Here is a 22370-nt window from a genome sequence, read left to right as displayed (position 1 = left end):
TGACCTTAATCCAATGGAAATGTTGTGGAAGGACCTGAAGCGAGCAGTTCATGTGAGGAAACCCACCAACATCCCAGAGTTGAAGCTGTTCTGTATGGAGGAACGGGCTAAAATTCCTCCAAGCCGGTGTGCAGGACTGATCAACAGTTACTGGAAATGTTTAGTTGCAGTTATTGCTGCACAAGGGGGTCACACCAGATACTGAAAGCAAAGGTTCACATACTTTTGCCACTCACAGATATGTAAAATTGGATCATTTTCCTCAATAAATAAATGACCAAGTATAATAATTTTGTCTCATTTGTTTAACTGGGTTCTCTTTATCTACTTTTAGGACTTGTGTGAAAATCTGATGATGTTTTAGGCCATATTTATGCAGAAATATAGAAAATTCTAAAAGGTTCACAAACTTTCAAGCACCATTGTAGCATCAAGTGTTTTATTCCTTAATTAAAACATGATTTTATTTACGAGTCTAAAAAGATGAACAGCTTCCAGTATACTCTCCCAGCTGTCATCTTACCAATAATATACATCTATCATCCTGCCATTGCTTTCCAACTGAGGAAAGAGCTTTAAACCCAAACTCAGAGAGTCAAAACACAACTTAATACTGTACCTTTGGACTTAATGTCCATGGTGTACGTTTCCACTAGTGAAACTGTAAACCTGATTACAATCAGCCTTAACCCTATACAGTCTGCTATCCTGAAACAATCCACCAAATTCTGTCGAGCTGGTTCTGTCTGGGTTTGCATGACAACTATAAATATAACCACTGTATATTCTAGTTAAGTCTACACATGCTCAGAAATACATTACGTTGATTCTGAGCTACAGGAAACTATTTTACTTTGTAAAATCGAGCCTTTAGTCTGCTGTGTGAACAGGGTTAATGAAAGTTTAATAGGAAATAGATCCTGATTGCTGAAAGAAACAAAAAGACGCCTAAAGAAAAACGTGGACAAAAGAGAGAGATGGATTACCTTGGGACCACAACTAACAGCTGGTGCCGGGCCACCCTTCCCTGGTAGCATACCGATTACCTGAGAGAGAGAGAGAGAGAGAGAGAGAGAGAGAAAAAAACCCAAAAGTGAAGGTCAGTCACATTAGAAAACTAAACCAGCTCGAGTGAATAATGGATGGTAAGCAGGCCACTTTCCACATGTATCATTACTAGATCATGTAGTGAATAATTATATTACCATGTGAGCTATCTAGGAGTCTTGATTTCCAAGAGACACATTTAACCATTGGACCACAAGGAAAATAAAGGACAGTATTTGGCCTTCCAGCATTATGAATTTTTTTTTAGGACTGCTTTGTATTTTTAATTCATCGGAATGAATAAGAAATGTACTGCAAGTTCAGATAGTTTTTATTTTTAGAAATGCAAATCACACTCATATCCCGTTCCAGATTTCATCTCTCCCTTGCTGTTATAATAGCATCCAGTCTTCTAGGAAGGCTTTCCAGTAGATTTTGGTGTATGGTTGTGGGGATTTGCCCATTCAGCTATGAGAGCATTAATGAGGTCAGGCTTCATGTCTGCATTCCAGTTCATACCAAAGGTGATCAATGGGGTTGAGGTCAAGGCTCTGTTCAGGACACTCAAGTTCATCCAGTCCAACTTTGTCTTCATGGACCTCTTACACAGACTTTTTCATGTGGGAACAGGTTTGGACCTCTTAGTTCCAGTAAAGTGAAGTTGTAACGCTACAACACACAAAGACCTTCTGTACGGTTATGTGCTTCTAACTTTGTGGCAACAGTTTGGGAAAGAACCAAATGAATATGGGTATGATGGTCAGATGTCCAAAAACTTTTGGCCATATAGTGTATAATATCCATCCATCCATTATCTGTAATCGCTTATCCTGTGCAGGGTCATGGGCAAGCTGGAGTCTATCCCAGCTGACTATGGGTGAGAGGCGGGGTACACCCTGGACAAGTCACCAGGTCATCGCAGGGCCGACACATAGAGACAAACAACCATTCACACTCACATTCACACCTACGGTCAATTTAGAGTCACCAATTAGTCTAACCTGCATGTCTTTGGACTGTGGGGGAAACTGGAGCGCCCGGAGGAAACCCACGCGGACACAGGGAGAACATGCAAACTCGACACAGAGAGGCCCCCATCGGCCAGTGGGCTCAAACCCACTATCTTCTTGCTGTAAGGTGACAGCGCTAACCACTACACCGCCGCGCCGCGCTAGTGTATAATATCTCATCTCATTATCTCTAGCCACTTTATCCTGTTACAGGGTCGCAGGCAAGCTGGAGCCTATCCCAGCTGACTATGGGCGAAAGGTGGGGTACACCCTGGACAAGTCGTCACGTCATCACAGGGCTGACACATAGACACAGACACGGGGAGAACATGCAAACTCCGCACAGAAAGGCCCTCGCCAGCCACGGGGCTCGAACCCGGACCTTCTTGCTGTGAGGCGACAGCGCTAACCACTACACCACCGTGCCGCCCCCAAGTGTATAATATCTGAAATGGAAATATTTTAAAACCATTTGATCTCATCCTAAGTGAATATTTGTTATATTTCATATTTGAACTTGAGTTCAACTTCAAATAAGTCAAATGAGCCACTCCCAAATCAATCTTCTAGCAGTACATGGAGAGTTCACAATTGCATTTCATAGTTTTGTTTTCCTACCTTGTTGAGCTTGACGATGATGCATGGCTTGCCATCAGAATAGCCGTAGTAGCGGTCGCTGATGCCTGAGCAGTTCTCCAGCATGGAGCGCTTGAACTGGCATGAGCGCTTAGGGATGTTCTTGACGCTGTCACTGTCCTCTTGGACGAAGTACTTATCTGGCATACAAGCCACGTTGTTCTGCTCCTGCACTGAATCGTTGTAGTCTGTTGAGGCACAGGATCAGAGCAGTTAGTGGCCAAACGGGGAGTTAATTAACACATTTTCAAAACATTTTTCAAAACGTCCTGTGCCTATTCAAATCAGCTCCTGATTCTGGTTATGCACTGTGCTATAACAAAAAGGGTTTTACAATACAAAACAAAAACAAGTATTCCTGTTTCTGTGAAACACTTACACTGGCTAGAGTAACTGATGATAACATTAGTCATACATGTCAACCTATACGGAATGTCCGTATTTTATACGGATTTGATTCAATAAACGTAGTATACGGGCGTATAAATAAAGTTATACGGATTCTTTAAAAAAACTTCAATATTTATTTAGAGCTATAATCAGTTCCCACGATGATAAAAGAGCGCATAACATTTACAAACGTACTGTACACCACAGACAGCCAGTAAAGAGTCTTATGAAATCGCGTGTTATCTTGTGGTAGCGAGACTTCGTTCCACTTTTGATCATGCGCACACCGCATTGCGAGAATCCCGCCAACCGTGAAGTCATAGACATATAAACATAGACGCCGCCTTCTGCGTAGAATCATACGTCATCCTCGCCGCCATATTGGATGTGGCAAAGTGGAGATTCTTCAACCGTCTCTGGTATAGCGTCTAGACAATAGCCGAGAATAAAGATGCCTCATTCATGTGTTGCGTTTAACTGTACCAACAGGTTTACCGTCCAAACGAGATCACATGGGATTACCTTTCACAGGTGAGACTGGAAAAATACTTTTCATTGTATTTGGTCATTATAACGTAATTTTACGAACAGATTTTCCTGACTTTGTGGCTAATATGAAGTCTCGTGCATAATAGCCACTCGGTGAAACCTGTCTCCAAACAACGAAGTATTTCCTTCGTAACTACGCTGATAACACTTTGTGTTTTTGTCAAACATTGGAGCTTTGTATTCATTCTGAAGGTTTATTGTTATTAATATTGAATAAAAAGTAACTGGGATATATCATTGTTAATTATCATTCAAATTTTAGGTAAATTATTTTAATTTGCATCTTATACGGATTTTATAAGGGAAATACGGATTTTGGAGGTTGGTTATACAGGTTTGATTGACCAGAGGTTGACATGTATGATTAGTACACAGCTAGCCAACTAGCTAACTGCTAGTAAAATAGCTTGGCGACAGAAATTAAATTTCAGGACGTAAGTTTTCACGGTGTTTATAGTATTACAGTAGCCAAACTTGTCAAAACACCCCACAATAACCAACCATTTATTTATCTCAAACATGTGCCAAGCAGGCTAGCTAGTCAGCCTAGAAGGTAGGCTGTTGTGTTGCTTTAAGTGTTCAGTTAGCATGTCCTTATTTTATGATCTTTTTCATATACTTTATAATATGTCCAAACGATGAAGCCTATTTCATGAGATCATAGCTTCGATCTGAATTTGTTCTTTTTAAAGTACCAGCTTTACATAAAAACAAAATGTAATTTAGCATGCTGTGCACAAATCTGAGCAAACAACAAACCATATAATGAAAGTGCGATAATAAAATATGAAGTGTAATCATACAACTTTAGACAATGGAATGTTTTCCTCTGACATTTCAAAAGGAAAGTTAAGGAAGAAAGAACGACAGAGGTGCCATATTGAAGTCATGGTGAAAACTAAGTGGCGGCCATTTTGATTTGTTCCCTCTCTCAGCTTCTCAGATTCCTGACACAATTTTTTTTATTTTCAGTTATTTAAAACAAAGGTCACTGCACACATGAATCACTGAGCAGCTTAGGAGAACACAAGTACACCTGTTATGTCAGAATTTGTTCCTTATTTACAGTTAACGCCATAAATATTTGGACAGAGACAACATTTTTCTAATTTTGGTTCTGTACATTACCACAATGAATTGTGAACAAAACAATTCAGATGCAGTTGAAGTTCAGACTTTCAGCTTTAATTCAGTGGGTTGAACAAAATGATTACATAAAAATGTGAGGAACTAAAGCATTTTTTAAAACACAATCCCTTCATTTCAGGGGCTCAAAAGTAATTGGACAAATTAAATAATTGTAAATAAAATGTTCATTTCTAATACTTGGTTGAAAACTCTTTGTTGGCAATGACTGCCTGAAGTCTTGAACTCCTGGACATCACCAGACGCTGTGTTTCCTCCTTTTTAATGCTCTGCCAGGCCTTTACTGCAGCGGTTTTCAGTTGTTGTTTGTTTGTGGGCCTTTCTGTCTGAAGTTTAGTCTTTAACAAGTGAAATGCATGCTCAATTGGGTTGAGATCAGGTGACTGACTTGGCCATTCAAGAATATTCCACTTCTTTGCTTTAATAAACTCCTGGGTTGCTTTGGCTTTATGTTTTAGGTCATTGTCCATCTGTATTATGAAACGCCGACCAATCAGTTTGGCTGCATTTGGCTGGATTTGAGCACACAGTATGTCTCTGAATACCTTAGAATTCATCCGGCTGCTTCTGTCCTGTGTGACATCATCAATAAACACTAGTGACCCAGTGCCACTGGCAGCCATGCATGCCCAAGCCATCACACTGCCTCCGCCGTGTTTTACAGATGATGTGGTATGCTTTGGATCATGAGCTGTACCACGCCTTCACCATACTTTTTTCTTGCCATCATTCTGGTAGAGGTTGATCTTGGTTTCACCTGTCCAAAGAATGATTCTTCCAGAACTGTGCTGTTTTTTTTAGATGTTTTTTAGCAAAGTCCAATCTAGCCTTTTTATTCTTGAGGCTTATGAGTGGCTTGCACCGTGCAGTGAACCCTCTGTATTTACTTTCATGCAGTCTTCTCTTTATGGTAGATTTCGATATTGATATGCCTACCTCCTGGAGAGTGTTGTTCACTTGGTTGGCTGTTGTGAAGGGGTTTCTCTTCACCATGGAAATTATTCTGCGATCATCCACTACTGTTGTCTTCTGTGGGGGTCCAGGTCTTTTTGCATTGATGAGTTCACCAGTGCTTTCTTTCTTTCTTTCTTTCTCAGGATGTACCAAACTGTAGATTTTGCCACTCCTAATATTGTAGCAATTTCTCGGATGGGTTTTTTCTGTTTTCGCAGCTTAAGGATGGCTTGTTTCACCTGCATGGAGAGCTCCTTTGACCGCATGTTTTCTTCACAGCAAAATCTTCCAAATGCAAGCACCACACCTCAAATCAACTCCAGGCCTTTTATCTGCTTAATTGAGAATGACATAATGAAGGAATTGCCCACACCTGCCCATGAAATAGCCTTTGAGTCAATTGTCCAATTACTTTTGGTCCCTTTAAAAACAGGGTGGCACAGGTTAAGGAGCTGAAACTCCTAAACCTTTCATCCAATTTTAATGTGGATACCCTCAAATGAAAGCTGAAAGTCTGGACTTTATGCCCATGTCCATTATATAACTATAACTTGAATATGTTTCAGTAAACAGGTAAAAAAACAAAATTTGTGTCAGTGTCCAAATATATATGGACCTAACTGTATCATTTAGTGAGTGCACTGTTTGGGGAGTAGCCATTTTGTCATGTTGTTCAAATTCTCAGTGGATAAATTGTATTCCTTGGCATGTTCACTATATTATTATTTATAGTTCACTAAAAATAATTTAGCGACAGTTCCTTTAACCCAGTGGATATCAGAGAGTCTAAATCTTGTGTGTTCTCCATTATGGCTACATTATGCCAATGTGGTGCTCTATACAGAACCATTTACAGCATATGGTAATCAAATATACCATGCACTGAGAGGCTCCGGTTGAAATTATGGATTCTCTGAGGTGACTGGCATAGCACTATTTTCTGAGGGCAGTGCCTCTCAGTGCATGGTATATTTGATTTATATCCCTCATCAAAAAAATTCAAAACTAAAAGTGTTAAGATTGAATCTCAGCATAAACTCACTGGAGGCAGCCATGTTTGTTGTTGACATCGGCGCGACCTTCGATCTGCACGTGTGCGATGTACCATGCTATCGCCTGCCTCACTAGGCATGATCATGATACATAAGTCTACACACAGAAAAGCTCGCAGAGCCACAGCTGTGACTCGAGTTAGCTGTATAACTTGAAATTATGACATTAGTTCATGCTATATCCAGGATATACCATGACTGACTCACACTATGTCCATTTTTTTTTATTTTCAACATCACGAGATACATTGCTTAATTACTAGTGGAACTTATGTCACGTGAGCCATCCTTGGCCAATCCCTGCAGGGGAATTTTGAGATGAGGGATTTAATAATTAATGAACTGAAACTGGTCCAACATGTATTTTTGGTGTCCATGTTGTTCCTCCTTTTACTTTTCATAACAACCCTTCCAATGGACTTCAAGTCAACATTGGTCCAATTTTGGCTGATGTTGGTCCAACACTGGTAAGGTTGGATTTAAATGTTGCAAAAAGTTTGTTGGCCCTGTTGGCACAATGGTTTTCACTTCACTCTCTTTGTTACATGGTGAGCAAATGAAGGAACGATATTAGACTCAGCAGCAGTATGTCATAGACTTACTGGAGAGGAAGCTGTTAAGTGCCTGCACGTGTGACTCCCAGCTCTCGGTGTTCTCCTTGGTGTACAAGATCTCCAGATCATGACCTATAGGCCTGATCATCATACCTACCAATAGAGAGAAGGCGAGAGAGAGATGGTGAGATGATCTCTTTTTTTATGTTGCATCTCTTCACAGCTGTATCTCAAATACACTGAGAGACTAGAAGGAACATGTTATTTGGCCTAATATACATGAATACTGTGTTACAGATAAATTTCAGGATGAAAAACATCATAATTCTAAATTATCTTAGGATAATTCTATTAATCTATAATGCTCTACATAAATGAATAAATACACTTACTGTAGCTATTCCAGAGCGGAAATGTATTAACAAGTTAAAAATCTAATTTCAGGTTTCTTTAATTATCATCTAATAATCTACATAATGATCTCAATCTGGCATTTGCATTTGGGAATCAGCAACATGCAGACATGTGGAAACAGTGACGAAAATGAAAAAATTAGCCAGATATCAAATAATATTTTGACTTGTGATGGAAGGAGAGAGCACCAGTTCCTGATATCATTCATCAAAAAGTTTATGTAGAAGAAACAGACTACGGCTACACAAATGCATTCCCTAGCTGGAATTTCATATACTGGCTTATTTCAATTGTATGCATTTAACTAGCTAGCTACATTATTATATTGCATAGCTACTTCATCTCATCTCATCTCATCTCATCTCATCTCATCTCATTATCTCTAGCCGCTTTATCCTGTTCTACAGAGTCGCAGGCAAGCTGGAGCCTATCCCAGCTGACTACGGGCGAAAGGCGGGGTACACCCTGGACAAGTCGCCAGGTCATCACAGGGCTGACACATAGACACAGACAACCATTCACACTCACATTCACACCTACGGTCAATTTAGAGTCACCAGTTAACCTAACCTGCATGTCTTTGGACTGTGGGGGAAACCGGAGCACCCGGAGGAAACCCACGCGGACACGGGGAGAACATGCAAACTCCACACAGAAAGGCCCTCGCCAGCCACGGGGCTCGAACCTGGACCTTCTTGCTGTGAGGCAACAGCACTAACCACTACACCACTGTGCCGCCCGCATAGCTACTTTTTTTTTTACAAGGATTGGATTTGGTGCAGTGTGGATTGGGTGGCAGTCGAAGGCAGGGGCCTCGACGACCTGATCCCCGGACACAGCGGCTGGCTGTTGGGACATGGAATGTCACTTCGCTGGGGGGGAAGGAGCCTGAGCTTGTGCGGGAGGTTGAGAGGTACCGGCTAGAGATAGTCAGGCTCACCTCCACGCACAGCTTGGGCTCTGGAACCCAGCTCCTCGAGAGGGGCTGGACTTTCCACTTCTCTGGAGTCGCCCGTGGTGAGCGGCGGCGGGCTGGTGTGGGCTTCCTTATAGCTCCCCAGCTCAGCCGCCATGTGTTGGAGTTTACCCCAGTGAATGAGAGGGTCGCCTCTCTGCGCCTTCGGATTGGGGAGAGGGCTCTTGCTGTTGTTTGTGCCTACGGGCCAAATAGCAGTATAGAGTATCCGGCCTTCTTGGAGTCCCTGGGAGAGGTACTGAGGGGTGCTCAGACTGGGGACTCCATTGTGCTACTGGGGGACTTCAATGCTCACGTGGGCGATGACAGTGACACCTGGAGGGGCGTGGTTGGGAGGAACGGCCTCCCCGATCTGAACCCGAGTGGTGTTTTGTTATTGGACTTCTGTGCTAGTCACAGTTTGTCCATAACGAACACCATGTTCGAGCATAGGGGTGTCCATAAGTGCACGTGGCACCAGGACACCTTAGGTGGGAGGTCGATGATCGACTTTGTAGTCGTGTCATCTGATCTCCGACCCTATGTCTTGGACACTCGGGTGAAGAGAGGGGCTGAGTTGTCAACTGATCACCACCTGGTGGTGAGTTGGATCCGCTGGCGGAGGAGGAAGCTGGACAGACCTGGCAGGCCCAAACGTATGGTGAGGGTCTGCTGGGAACGTCTGGCCGAGCACTCTGTTGGGGAGGTCTTTAACTCCCACCTCCGGGAGAGCTTTTCCCAGCTTCCGAGGGAGGCGGGGGACATTGAGTCTGAGTGGACCATGTTCTCTACCTCCATTGTGGATGCAGCTGTTCGGAGCTGTGGCCGCAAGGTCTCCGGTGCCTGTCGTGGCGGCAATCCCCGAACCCGGTGGTGGACACCGGAAGTAAGGGATGCCATCAAGCTGAAGAAGGAGTCCTATCGGGCCATGTTGACCTCCGGGACTCCTGAGGCAGCCGATGGGTATCGGCAGGCCAGGCGTGCTGCAGCTCGGGCAGTTGCGGAGGCAAAAACTCGGAACTGGGAGGAGTTCGGGGAGGCCATGGAGAAGGACTATCGGTCGGCCTCGAAGAAATTCTGGCAAACCGTCCGGTGCCTCAGGAGGGGGAAGCAGTACTCTGCCAACACTGTTTACAGTGCGGGTGGGGAGCTGTTGACCTCGACTGGGGACATTGTCGGGCGGTGGAAGGAATACTTTGAGGATCTCCTCAATCCCACCGTCATGTCTTCCACTGAGGAGACTGAGGCTGATGACTCAGAGGTGGACTCGTCCATTACCCAAGCCGAAGTCACTGAGGTGGTTTGCAAGCTCCTCGGTGGCAAGGCACCAGGGGTGGATGAGATCCGCCCTGAGTATCTCAAGTCTCTGGATGTTGTGGGGCTGTCTTGGTTGACACGCCTCTGCAACATCGCGTGGCGGTCGGGGACAGTGCCTCTGGAGTGGCAGACTGGGGTGGTGGTCCCTCTTTTTAAGAAAGGGGACCGGAGAGTGTGCTCCAATTACAGGGGAATCACACTTCTCAGCCTCCCAGGGAAAGTTTACTCCAGGGTACTGGAGAGGAGAATTCGACCAATAGTCGAACCTCGGATCCAGGAGGAACAATGCGGTTTTCGTCCTGGTCGCGGAACACTGGACCAGCTCTATACCCTTCATAGGGTGCTCGAGGGTTCATGGGAGTTTGCCCAACCAGTCCACATGTGCTTTGTGGATCTGGAGAAGGCATTCGACCGTGTCCCCCGTGGTATTCTGTGGGGGGTGCTTCGGGAGTATGGGGTTCGGGGCTCTTTGCTAAGGGCTGTCCGGTCCCTGTACGAACGGAGCAGGAGTCTGGTTCGCATTGCCGGCAGTAAGTCAGACCTGTTCCCAGTGCATGTTGGACTCCGTCAGGGCTGCCCTTTGTCACCGGTTCTGTTCATAATTTTTATGGACAGAATTTCTAGGCGCAGCCAGGGGCCGGAAGGAATCCTGTTTGGGAACCACAGGATTTCATCTCTGCTTTTTGCGGATGATGTTGTCCTGTTGGCTTCTTCAAACCAGGACCTTCAGCATGCACTGGGGCGGTTTGCAGTCGAGTGTGAAGCGGCTGGGATGAGAATCAGCACCTCCAAGTCCGAGGCCATGGTTCTCGACCGGAAAAGGGTGGCTTGCCCTCTCCAGGTTGGTGGAGAAGTCCTGCCTCAAGTGGAGGAGTTTAAGTATCTCGGGATCTTGTTCACGAGTGAGGGAAGGATGGAGCGTGAGATCGACAGGCGGATCGGTGCAGCCTCCGCAGTGATGCGGTCGCTTTACCGGTCCGTCGTGGTGAAGAAGGAGCTGAGCCAAAAGGCGAAGCTCTCAATTTACCGGTCGATCTACGTTCCGACTCTCACCTATGGTCATGAGCTTTGGGTAATGACAGAAAGAACAAGATCGCGGATACAAGCGGCTGAAATGAGTTTCCTTCGCAGGGTGGCTGGGCGCTCCCTTAGAGATAGGGTGAGAAGCACAGTCACTCGGGAGGAGCTCGGAGTAGAGCCGCTGCTCCTCCACATCGAGAGGAACCAGCTGAGGTGGCTCGGGCATCTTTTTCGGATGCCTCCTGGACGCCTCCCTGGGGAGGTGTTCCAGGCATGTCCCCCCGGGAGGAGGCCCCGGGGAAGACCCAGGACACGCTGGAGGGACTATGTCTCTCGGCTGGCCTGGGAACGCCTCGGTGTTCTTCCCGAGGAGCTGGCCGAGGTGTCTGGGGAAAGGGAAGTTTGGGCTTCCATGCTTAGACTGCTGCCTCCGCGACCCGGTCCTGGATAAGCGGAAGAAGACGAGACAAGACGAGACGAGACGAGGATTGGAGCTTCCAATGAACTAGTTACTGGAGCATTTTCTAATATATTTTGGTATGCTTCCTACAATGGCTGACATTTTATTAAAAACACTAATCAGACATCCATATTCAATTGAATGTTTTTTTTTTGTTTTTGTTTTTTAGCCAGACTCCAAATAATTTCAGCCTGCTGTTCAAAACATCTATTTCTTTTCTCTGTTTATCTGTAATGATGCTACTAGAATCTTTATTGATTTCTTTGTGAGGGTTCCCTCAGGGAAATTAAGTTTTATCTAATCTAATCTAATCTAATCTAATCTAATCTAATCTAATCTAATCTAATCTAATCTAATCTAATCTAATCAACATTGCACACATTCTTTTGTCACATTTTTTGACCAAACATTTGCTTGGGGCCATGTGAATTTGACCACAGGCTGAATGACAAGTCAAATGTAATGATTTCAACACGAACATGGTTTATTTGCCTGTTTGCCTTGTATACAGTATACCACGAGCTGGCCTAGCGGTTAGTGTGTCCGGCTCTTGACCGGGCAATCATGAGTTCTACTCACAGTCAGGTCATACCAAAGACCATCATAAAAATGGTACCTACTGCCATCTGGCAAAGCACACTGCCACACAGATGCGAATGGGGAGTCAAACTCTCGTGGTTACCAGAGGACCAGCCCCCCACTGTAACCCTAGCTGTACAGGCTGAGGGCTATAGAAGCGGAGATCGGTGCCGCCCAATGTGCCTTAAAGCCCTGGTTAGTACTGGGATGGGAGACTGCTTGGGAAGACCAGGTCTTGGCACGGGAAGGACTTTTGCTTGTATACAGTAATTATTTAATTAATTATAGGAAGCCATGGCCTAAAGGTTAAAGAAGCAGCTTTGGGACCAAAAGGTCACTGGTTTGATTCCCTGGACCAGCAGGAATGGCTGAATGCCCTTGAGCAAGACACCTAACCCCCAACTGCTCCCCAGGCTTCTCTGGGTATGTTGTACATCGCTCTGGATAAGAGCATCTGTTAAATGCCTGTAACATAATTTATGATTTCATAGTTTGTTAGGACAATTAGGAGCCTCTTAGTGTAAAGTAAACATTGCTGTTACTGTAGATTTTCATGGTCAGAGGAATAACACCACTTAAAAATGTGTTGATAATGCTTTTCATCCAAGGGGAACATAATCTCGTAGAAAATTAGAACAAATGAGTTTGAAACATTTTGGTTCACTTTAATACAAATAAAGTAAGAAAAGTTATGAATACTTTGTCTAATACTTGATTTAACCTTAAACTACAAAACTTTTCATGATATCTGTATGTATGAGACCAAGATGACATCAATTTTCAGCACCAATTCTATTATATTACTGTTGCTAGATTTACTTTAAGGTACATTCTCATCTGCATTTGGAATTATTGTTGTTGTTGTGTGTTACCTGGTGTAGCAAGTCTGTCCTGGTAGACTGGTTTGTTATCATCAAGGGTCAGAAGTAAGACATAGATGGTGGCACTGAATAATCCAGCCAGGAAGATGTAAAAGGCCACGTAGAACAAAAAGATCAGGCCTGTGAATGCAAACACATGTTTATCCAGTTTTAGTAATGTGCTTGCTTTTATACATCATTGTTTCTATCAGAAAAGCTCATTCACAGGGACTTATGTGCGATTAACATTCTAGATCATTTAAGGCTATTAATAATCAGATTAAAAGATGTAATCTATGATGATGTTTTCTGTGAAGAGGTATATATTTAACCTTGATAGAAAGAGTCTCCAGTGTCAGTAATCTGTAACTGAGAGGTAAAGTAAGTACAGTAAGTTTTAGTTTTCCAACATGGGAAGGTCTTCAGGACAGGGGACATTGCACTTTACAGGTAAAGCTATTGTTTTAATATTAGACTATATAGAGTTGGCTCATGTAACTTGTTATCTGGAATTTAGCTACAGTTGTGCTCATAAGTTTACATACCCTGGCAGAATTTTTGCTTTCTTGGCCTTTTTTCAGAGAATATGAATGATAACACAAAAACTTTTTTCCCCACTCATGGTTAGTGGTTGGGTGAAGCCATTTATTGATAAACAACTGTGTTTTCTATTTTTAAATCATAATGACAACAAAAAACATCCAAATGACCCTGATCAAAAGTTTACATACCCCAGTTCTTAATACCCTATATTGCCCCCTCTAACATCGATGACAGCCTGAAGTCTTTTGTGGTAGTTGTGGATGAGGCTCTTTATTTTCTCAGATGGTAAAGCTGCCCATTCTTCTTGGCAAAAAGCCTCCAGTTCCTGTAAATTCCTGGGCTGTCTTGCATGAACTGTGCGCTTGAGATCTCCCCAGAGTGGCTCAATGATATTGAGGTCAGGAGACTGAGATGGCCACTCCAGAACCTTCACTTTGTTCTGCTGTAGCCAATGACAGGTCGACTTGGCCTTGTGTTTTGGATCGTTGTCATGTTGGAATGTCCAAGTATGTCCCATGCGCAGCTTCTGGGCTGATGAGTGCAAATTTGCCTGCAGTATTTGCTGATAACATGCTGCATTCATCTTTCCTTCAACTTTGACCAAGTTTCCTGTGCCTTTGTAGCTCACACTTCCCCAAAACATCAGCGATCCACCTCCGTGCTTTACAGTAGGAATGGTGTTCCTTTCATCATAGGCCTTGTTGACACCTCTCCAAATGTAACGTTTATGGTTGTGGCCAAAAAGTTCAATTTTGGTCTCATCACTCCAAATTACCTTGTTCCAGAAGTTTTGCGGCTTGTCTCTGTGCTGTTTGGCGTATTGTAGGAGAGATACTTTGTGGCATTTGCTTGGTTTTAACAGAGCCCCTGATTTTCCATTTGTTAATCACAGCTTGAACACTGCTGACTGGCATCATCAATTCCTTGGATATCTTTTTGTATCCCTTTCCTGTTTTATACAGTTCAACTACCTTTTCCCGTAGATCCATTGACAATTCTTTTGCTTTCCCCATGACTCAGAATCCAGAAATGTCAGTGGCTGGATGAAAGATGCAAGAGTCTGTCTGGATCCCAGAAACTCACTCAGCTTTTATGCACACACACTGATTACAAGCAAACAGATCACAGGTGAGGACTTTGCCTTTAGTAGCCATTCAAACCCATTTGTGTCAACTTCTGTGCATGTTATCAGGCCAAAATCACCAGGGTATGTGAACTTTTGATCAGGGTCATTTGGGTAGTTTCTGTTGTCATTCATTCATTCATTCATTCATTCATTATCTCTACCCGCTTTATCCTTCTACAGGGTCGCAGGCAAGCTGGAGCCTATCCCAGCTGACTACGGGCGAAAGGCGGGGTACACCCTGGACAAGTCGCCAGGTGTTGTCATTATGATTTAAAAAGAGAAAACACAGTCGTTTGACAATAAATGGTTTCACCCAACCACTAAGCATGAGTGGAAAAGATGTTTTTGTGTTATCATTCATATTCTCTGAAAAATGGTCAAAGAATCATAGATTCTGCCAGGGTATGTAAACTTATGAGCACAACTGTACATAAAATCAGTATACGTATGAACAAAACTCAAGCATAAAGTTCTACAAGAACTCTGAGTCAGCATACCTGACAGCAGGACTGGACAGCATTGCATTTATCTAATTTAATTTTCAAAATCAGGCAAAACTCAAATTACTACAAAAATCCCTACCTAATTATGACACTGGCAGTACAGTAGTCTGTACTTAAATTAGAATATATAGATTGTCATTGGATTGTGCTAAGGTTTCATGTCTGTGCTGGAATCCGCTCTGAACTTCACTTCCCTGAGTCAATCTGAGCCCATGCAGAAAGCCCGTGCCAAAGTAAGTCTTGCTGAAGTTGGAAGAAGAAGGAAGAAGAGGCTGTGTTTCTACTGCAGCATCCCAAACCACTTTGTGTCGCAGTGTCCTAGTAGTGTGAGAAGCCCCAATTCATTCCTCTCAGCTGAGAGAACAACCTCTTCCTGAAGCCATCAGTGGCGGCTGTCCACTGCTAGCGATGATGGCTGCTTCATTAGGATGCGCAGAAATGCAGATGGGCTGCAAGGCCTGCACCAGAGCAAACCAGACTTATTCTCCTTTCCTAATGAAGCGCCTTGTACAGTAAGGTAAGACAAACGATATCGTGCCCCCATAATGTTGTCTCTCTGGACCTCCAGACCTGATGTCAAGTGGTGCACAAAAGTGCCACAGACCTGATGGGTATGGAAGTTGCCCCGCAGTGACAACTGACTTACCAAATGATGCCATCCATTGGCCATGTGAGTGGCTCTTCTGCATGCCATCAGGTGGTGTGCCATTGACCCTGTTGGGTTCATCTGCCACATTGCACTGAAAAGCGCCCTGCTGCCAGCACCTTATTGGTGATGTACTATTTAACCCATAGCTGAAACCCAGGCAGGTGCTACCACTCCAGGTCAGAGCAGACCTGGAAGCAATGGTGATTAAAGGGTAACTCCACTTTCCCCAATATTCAAGTCCTCCCGGACCTGAGACTCACCACTGATTGCAGTTTAAAGTCATACCCAGGACTTCTTCCTGAAGCACTCCATTGGTGAGTCTATCTTTCACACTTGATGTCCCTTATCTGAATAAGAGACTCAGGTTCTCCATTTTTTTTCTCAGCCTTGATCAACTTGATGGACCTGCTGGCAACTTCTTCGACCATGAGAACTCAAGCAACCACTCCAACATCCCCTTTGAATTAAATCCATCGATGGAAGACCCATCCGAACAGGTGTTAACACTCAATCTATCAAGCCTCTCCAACTCCATGACAAGTCCATTTACTTCCTGGTCATGTTTAAGAACTGGTAATCCTTGGGTTCCCTTGGATGCAGTGTCATGATCCCCAAATTTCCTGGCATGACAAGGAGATCACAAGATGGTCTAGTGTCTCCACTGCCATTTGCACCTCCCTTACACTGTCATTGCATCCTCCAGAGCAGTACTGTAAAAATAAGTCCAAATCCTTTGGTCATCAGCATCATTCCTGAAGTATCCAGTCAGACCAAAGCTAGTAGTCTACCATAGTATAGACCATAAAACTGTGCCATTGACCTCCTCCCTGCCACCACTCCTCCATGCAACTGCATTTACCCGTTAGCACTTAGGGAGCAACAGGCCATGAAGGATTACATTCCAGAAGCACTACAACAAGGTTATATTCATCCACCCATTTCTCCAGCTTCAGCAGGCTTTTTTGTCATGGAGAGAATATGGGGAAGACTTTGTCTTTAGATTGATTACAGATGACTGAATTAGATCAGTGTGAAATACCCCTATCCTCTCCCACTGGTTCCCTCAGCCCTGGAACAATTTCGCTCAGCCAAGGTCTTTACGAATCTTGGTGTCCGCAGTCTCCTTAAAGAGAGAAATCAATTCCCTGAAAAATCAATAAAGATGTGCTTATTCATTTCCTCATTGCTGACTTGTGTAATGCAAATGGGGGAGTGCGAGTTCAGAGCGGTCAATCCACAATCAGCAAAATGACATCAGAGAACCTCATCAGGCCAGAAGAAAACTTGAGAGTAATTGCATTTCTTCCACCTTTTGTGAATCTGTCCCATTTTGTAACTTGTTTAGCAAACAAAGGTGTTGAGTAATTCGATTCATTCCAGTAACAGTGGAGTCGTTATCCCTAATTTACTACCTTCAGTTAAATATCAGAATTTCATGAAGACTCTGATGTAACACATGCATCAAAATCACATTGTAATTGTAATTACAACAAATAAGTAAGGAATTAAACACAGTGGCGCAGTGTGATTCCATTACTAACTCAAAGTTATACGTTTTCATTTATTAATCAAGGATACATCATAAGTTTTTAATGTTTATGCAAACCAAGAAAAAGTGAGCTAACAACTTAGTTCTTGCTAAAACTTACATTACAGCAGCTATAAACAGTCGTTCCCTGACTAGTCTCTTTTTTTCTCACTAAAAGTAATACAATATAAAATGCAGTGTATCATGTTACAGTTAATCCATAATCATAAAAATGTAATGTTACAACTTTACCTTTTGGTAGAAAGTGCTGACGCTGGAGACTCCTTCTTCAATTTGATAATACAATTTAAGACTTGGCTTAGATCAAGTATTTAATGTATATTCTGTTCAGTGTATACACTGTAAGTCTCTGTGCTAATTTGTACTGTAGAAACGTTAACATATCTGAACACGTGCGTTAATATAAACCTGCGATTTGCTTTGTAGAAATGCCGTCATAGAAATGTTACAGAAAATTAATCAACACCTTCTGAACAAACAGAATTGAGAGTTCATCAGCGGTGTTGTGGTATATCTGATTATCATTTCATGCTAGGCACGTAACAATATATTGTGTGACAATAAATCGCGACACAAATGTATGAAAAGTCGAATCAATGAAATAAAAAATTAATCGTAATCTCTTAGTTTTTCCTAAATATAATTGTGTTGTTTACACAGCAGGCTACACAATAATGTACAATAGCAGGAATACAGTACATCTGACTTCACTGCAGGCAGAAATAACAAAGGGCTAACACAGCTCCATGAAAACAAGCAAAAAACAGATCTAAAATGTGAAAAGCTGTTGTGTGATTGTGCACAAATCAATTTAACAATAAATCAGAGCTCTCTCTCTTTTTACAGACTGCTGAAAGATAAAGAAAAGTGAAGCAAATGGAGGTGGTACAAATGTTCATAAAAGTTTATTAAGCAAATAAATATTTGTTATTAGGTTTTTTTTTCATTTTTAATAAAAGGAATATTTTAGTTAATAGGTGATTATATTTTACTCCAACCTTTACAAATGTGGTTAAATAATTATTATTGGTTATTAAAGCTAAACGGCCTTTCGATTTCATAAAATCAGTGAAATTTAGTTCCTTCTGAAACTTGGTCATTGCGAGATATGTTTATTTCTGTAATATCTCACAAAATATCAGGCCATTCTGTGGCTGGGAAGTTATTTAATTTGAGGGGATTCCCGAGCAAATAATATGCATGAAATTGCTCGCTTCATGCAGTCAAGCAGATGGAGGAAGTCCGTGTGCGCATGCGCAGGTTTACCTTTGACTGTGCATTGACAGTTACATCATTCTGTTGCTAAACGAACAGCTGATCACAGCGAGGTGCTCGCTGACCACAGATATTTATTAGTTTGGTCCTGCGTTTCCTTTCTTTCGCAACATAACGTCTTTCAGTGTTTGAAATACCCGTCTGCAGTCTGCATTTTGCAGAATGATTTTCAAGATTGCAGAAGAAAAATTAAACAACCTGCAATTTTGCAGAATGAAAAAATCAGGCTCGGGATACAATGGTTCTCAATTTAGCAAACTAGCGGCGCTGTAAATAAACTGAAACCTGCGCCGTGCGAACCTGACAGCGTTTTCCAGGTCAAAGTTGAGCAATATTTACATAATACCAACGAAAGGTGACGACAACCAAATAAGGGCAGTTGCCATTTTCCGATGTAAGATTTTGTCACTTTTAATACCCGCCGGGAGGACCCGACAACTACCTCGGCAGTGTTCGGCAGTTTCCGCCATGCATCTCCCAGAATTCAATGTGGCACAACAAACATGGCTCCCAAGAAGAGGATTGTTTCTTCGGGGCAAGAGTCCGACAAAAACTCCAAGAAAACAAAGATGATTTTGTATCTTGGCAAAACCGGCAGCCAACGTGACTCCAACAACAACAGCGACAGATCGCACGTCCGCGAGGGGGACAAAAATGAAGATGGTCACTGCTGACTAGTTCTTATCTTGCATACATATATATTGGTAAATTGTATAGGTTTGTATATATTGTATTGTTGAATCATGCAAAATTATACTGATATTATATCCCTTTTGAAGACAGCAACAGTATTTTACCTTTATTCATGGATACTTTTGAATATTTTGTTTTCTCATACCAAGTTACACTGATACGTGTTTTGTGTACATGTTCTATTTTTTTTTTACTAGTGCTGTCTTGCCTGTGGTGCAGACTAGCACAAAGTAAAACAGTTGCCCTGTAAGACAAAGCTCATACAGTGGGGCAAAAAAGTATTTAGTCAGCCACCAATTGTGCAAGTTCTCCCACTTAAAAAGATGAGAGAGGCCTGTAATTTTCATCATAGGTATACCTCAACTATGAGAGACAGAATGGGGGGAAAGAATCCAGGAAATCACATTGTAGGATTTTTAATGAATTGATTGGTAAATTCCTCGGTAAAATAAGTATTTGGTCACCTACAAACAAGCAAGATTTCTGGCTCTCACAGACCTGTAACTTCTTCTTTAAGAAGCTCCTCTGTCCTCCACTCGTTACCTGTATTAATGGCACCTGTTTGAACTCGTTATCAGTATAAAAGACACCTGTCCACAACCTCAAACAGTCACACTCCAAACTCCACTACGGCCAAGACCAAAGAGCTGTCAAAGGACACCAGAAACAAAATTGTAGACCTGCACCAGGCTGGGAAGACTGAATCTGCAATAGGTAAGCAGCTTGGTGTGAAGAAATCAACTGTGGGAGCACTTATTAGAAAATGGAAGACATACAAGACCACTGATAATCTCCCTCGATCTGGGGCTCCACGCAAGATCTCACCCCGTGGGGTCAAAATGATCACAAGAACGGTGAGCAAAAATCCCAGAACCACACGGGGGGACCTAGTGAATGACCTGCAGAGAGCTGGGACCAAAGTAACAAAGGCTACCATCAGTAACACACTATGCCACCAGGGACTCAAATCCTGCAGTGCCAGATGTGTCCCCCTGCTTAAGCCAGTACATGTCCAGGCCCGTCTGAAGTTTGCTAGAGAGCATTTGGATGATCCAGAAGAGGATTGGGAGAATGTCATATGGTCAGATGAAACCAAAATAGAACTTTTTGGTAAAAACTCAACTTGTCATGTTTGGAGGAGAAAGAATGCTGAGTTGCATCCAAAGAACACCATACCTACTGTGAAGCATGGGGGTGGAAACATCATGCTTTGGGGCTGTTTTTCTGCAAAGGGACCAGGACGACTGATCTGTGTTAAGGAAAGAATGAATGGGGCCATGTATCATGAGATTTTGAGTGAAAACCTCCTTCCATCAGCAAGGGCATTGAAGATGAAATGTGGCTGGGTCTTTCAGCATGACAGTGATCCCAAATACACCATCTGGGCAATGAAGGAGTGGCTTCGTAAGAAGCATTTCAAGGTCCTGGAGTGGCCTAGCCAGTCTCCAGATAACCCCATAGAAAATCTTTGGAGGGAGTTGAAAGTCCGTGTTGCCCAGCGACAGCCCCAAAACATCACTGCTCTAGAGGAGATCTGCATGGAGGAATGGGCCAAAATACCAGCAACAGTGTGTGAAAACCTTGTGAAGACTTACAGAAAACGTTTGACCTCTGTCATTGTCAACAAAGGGTATATAACAAAGTATTGAGATGAACTTTTGTTATTGACCAAATACTTATTTTCCACCATAATTTGCAAATAAATTCTTTAAAAATCAGACAATGTGATTTTCTGGATTCTTTTTTCTCATTTTGTCTCTCATAGTTGAGGTATACCTATGATGAAAATTACAGGCCTCTCTCATCTTTTTAAGTGGGAGAACTTGCACAATTGGTGACTGACTAAATACTTTTTTGCCCCACTGTAGGTTCAGTTCTGTAGCTCTCAGTAGTTCTGTAGCTCTCAGTTCTGCCATGATTAGTTTGTACCCAGTTCTCTGTTGTTAGTTTAGAGCAGTGAAGCCCCTGCAGTAGTTCTCAGTTCAGTTCATGACCTTGCACTTTAGAAGCCAGGCAAACACAATGAACCCAAACGTCTTTCCATTTGCCAGTTGGGTTTTATTCCATAATGGCATCAATTCTTTGCATCATCGTAAGATGTAACAGAGTGTAAAATTGAAACCTTGCTTTCAATTTAAAACTACAGGTTGCAGATGCAAACACTGTGAATGAAGTACATTTTGGGTAACAATCTATTGTTCAAGCTAGAAACTTAATCTAGACAAAATGTAACATGACGTGTAACATGAAAATGAATGTTTTGCTTCTTGAAGAACAGTTGTGTTCTATTTTTTATTGTGGTGATACCTTTATTAGTATGTTGTGTGGAAGGATAATGTGTGTGTGGGTGTGATAACTAGTACATTTATGAATTAGTTGGTATACTTCAAGTTGTAGTAGCCCGTAGTGTCAGGGCGAGGGGATGAAAGACCTGTGGAGGGATCATGGAATGATAACTTTGCTGCAGAGAAGGATCTGTGAAGACTGAAATTAAAAATAGAGTGAGAGAATAAAGAATTACAGTAATGCTATGAGTTGTAAAGCTAGATATGATGTAAATATAGGCATTATTAGGTTGAGAAGGATGTAGTATGGAGGCTTGTGTATTTGCAGAAAATATTTCCAAATTGCAGAACAAAATTTTGACATTCTGCAATATTGCAGAACACTGGAAAAAAGTATTTCGACCACTGTCTTTTCTTCTCACTTTCCGTGACTGTAGTCAGTCTTTCACATTTCATTCGCACACTCACGTCCTCCATTTTTCTCTCCTGTTTCAATTTTGTATCCCACAATGCCTTGCATGAACAGGGAAAGCCCACCACGTGATGCATGATGTAGTATCTTGGATTGGGTCATCGTGAAGCAGGAAAAAATAGCAGAGAATTTAGGGCCACTTGGCTCTAAATTCATTAATTGTTCTATTTTTAAAAATAATAAAATTGGAAGTCTGTGATTCGAATTCAGTAGCTTTTGGTCCACTAAACAAAAATAATGGGGAAAATTCTTTTTCTGACCTAAACTTGAAAAATCTGAAAGGCAGTCTACCTTTAATAAAATGAAACAAATGTTGTTTTTTTATTTTAATT

General features: G+C 42.5%; 1 protein-coding gene across 1 annotated transcript in view; it reads right to left on the bottom strand.

Annotated features, from left to right (window-relative positions):
- Positions 1–22370, bottom strand: part of atp1b2b (ATPase Na+/K+ transporting subunit beta 2b) — a 36836-nt gene that overhangs the window by 5750 nt on the left and 8716 nt on the right. Inside the window, exons 2-5 of the mRNA XM_060912422.1 lie at positions 12956–13084; positions 7387–7491; positions 2676–2881; positions 987–1046 (exon numbers count right to left, since the gene is read on the bottom strand). Coding sequence (XP_060768405.1) covers positions 987–1046; positions 2676–2881; positions 7387–7491; positions 12956–13084 — 500 coding nt within the window. The remainder of the gene's footprint in view (positions 1–986; positions 1047–2675; positions 2882–7386; positions 7492–12955; positions 13085–22370) is intronic.

Source organism: Neoarius graeffei, chromosome 28 (assembly GCF_027579695.1).
Source record: "Neoarius graeffei isolate fNeoGra1 chromosome 28, fNeoGra1.pri, whole genome shotgun sequence".
In the NCBI taxonomy this organism is placed as follows: domain Eukaryota; kingdom Metazoa; phylum Chordata; class Actinopteri; order Siluriformes; family Ariidae; genus Neoarius; species Neoarius graeffei.
The sequence above is the reverse complement of the archived record's forward strand: the minus strand, read 5'-3'. Positions and strand labels throughout refer to the sequence as shown.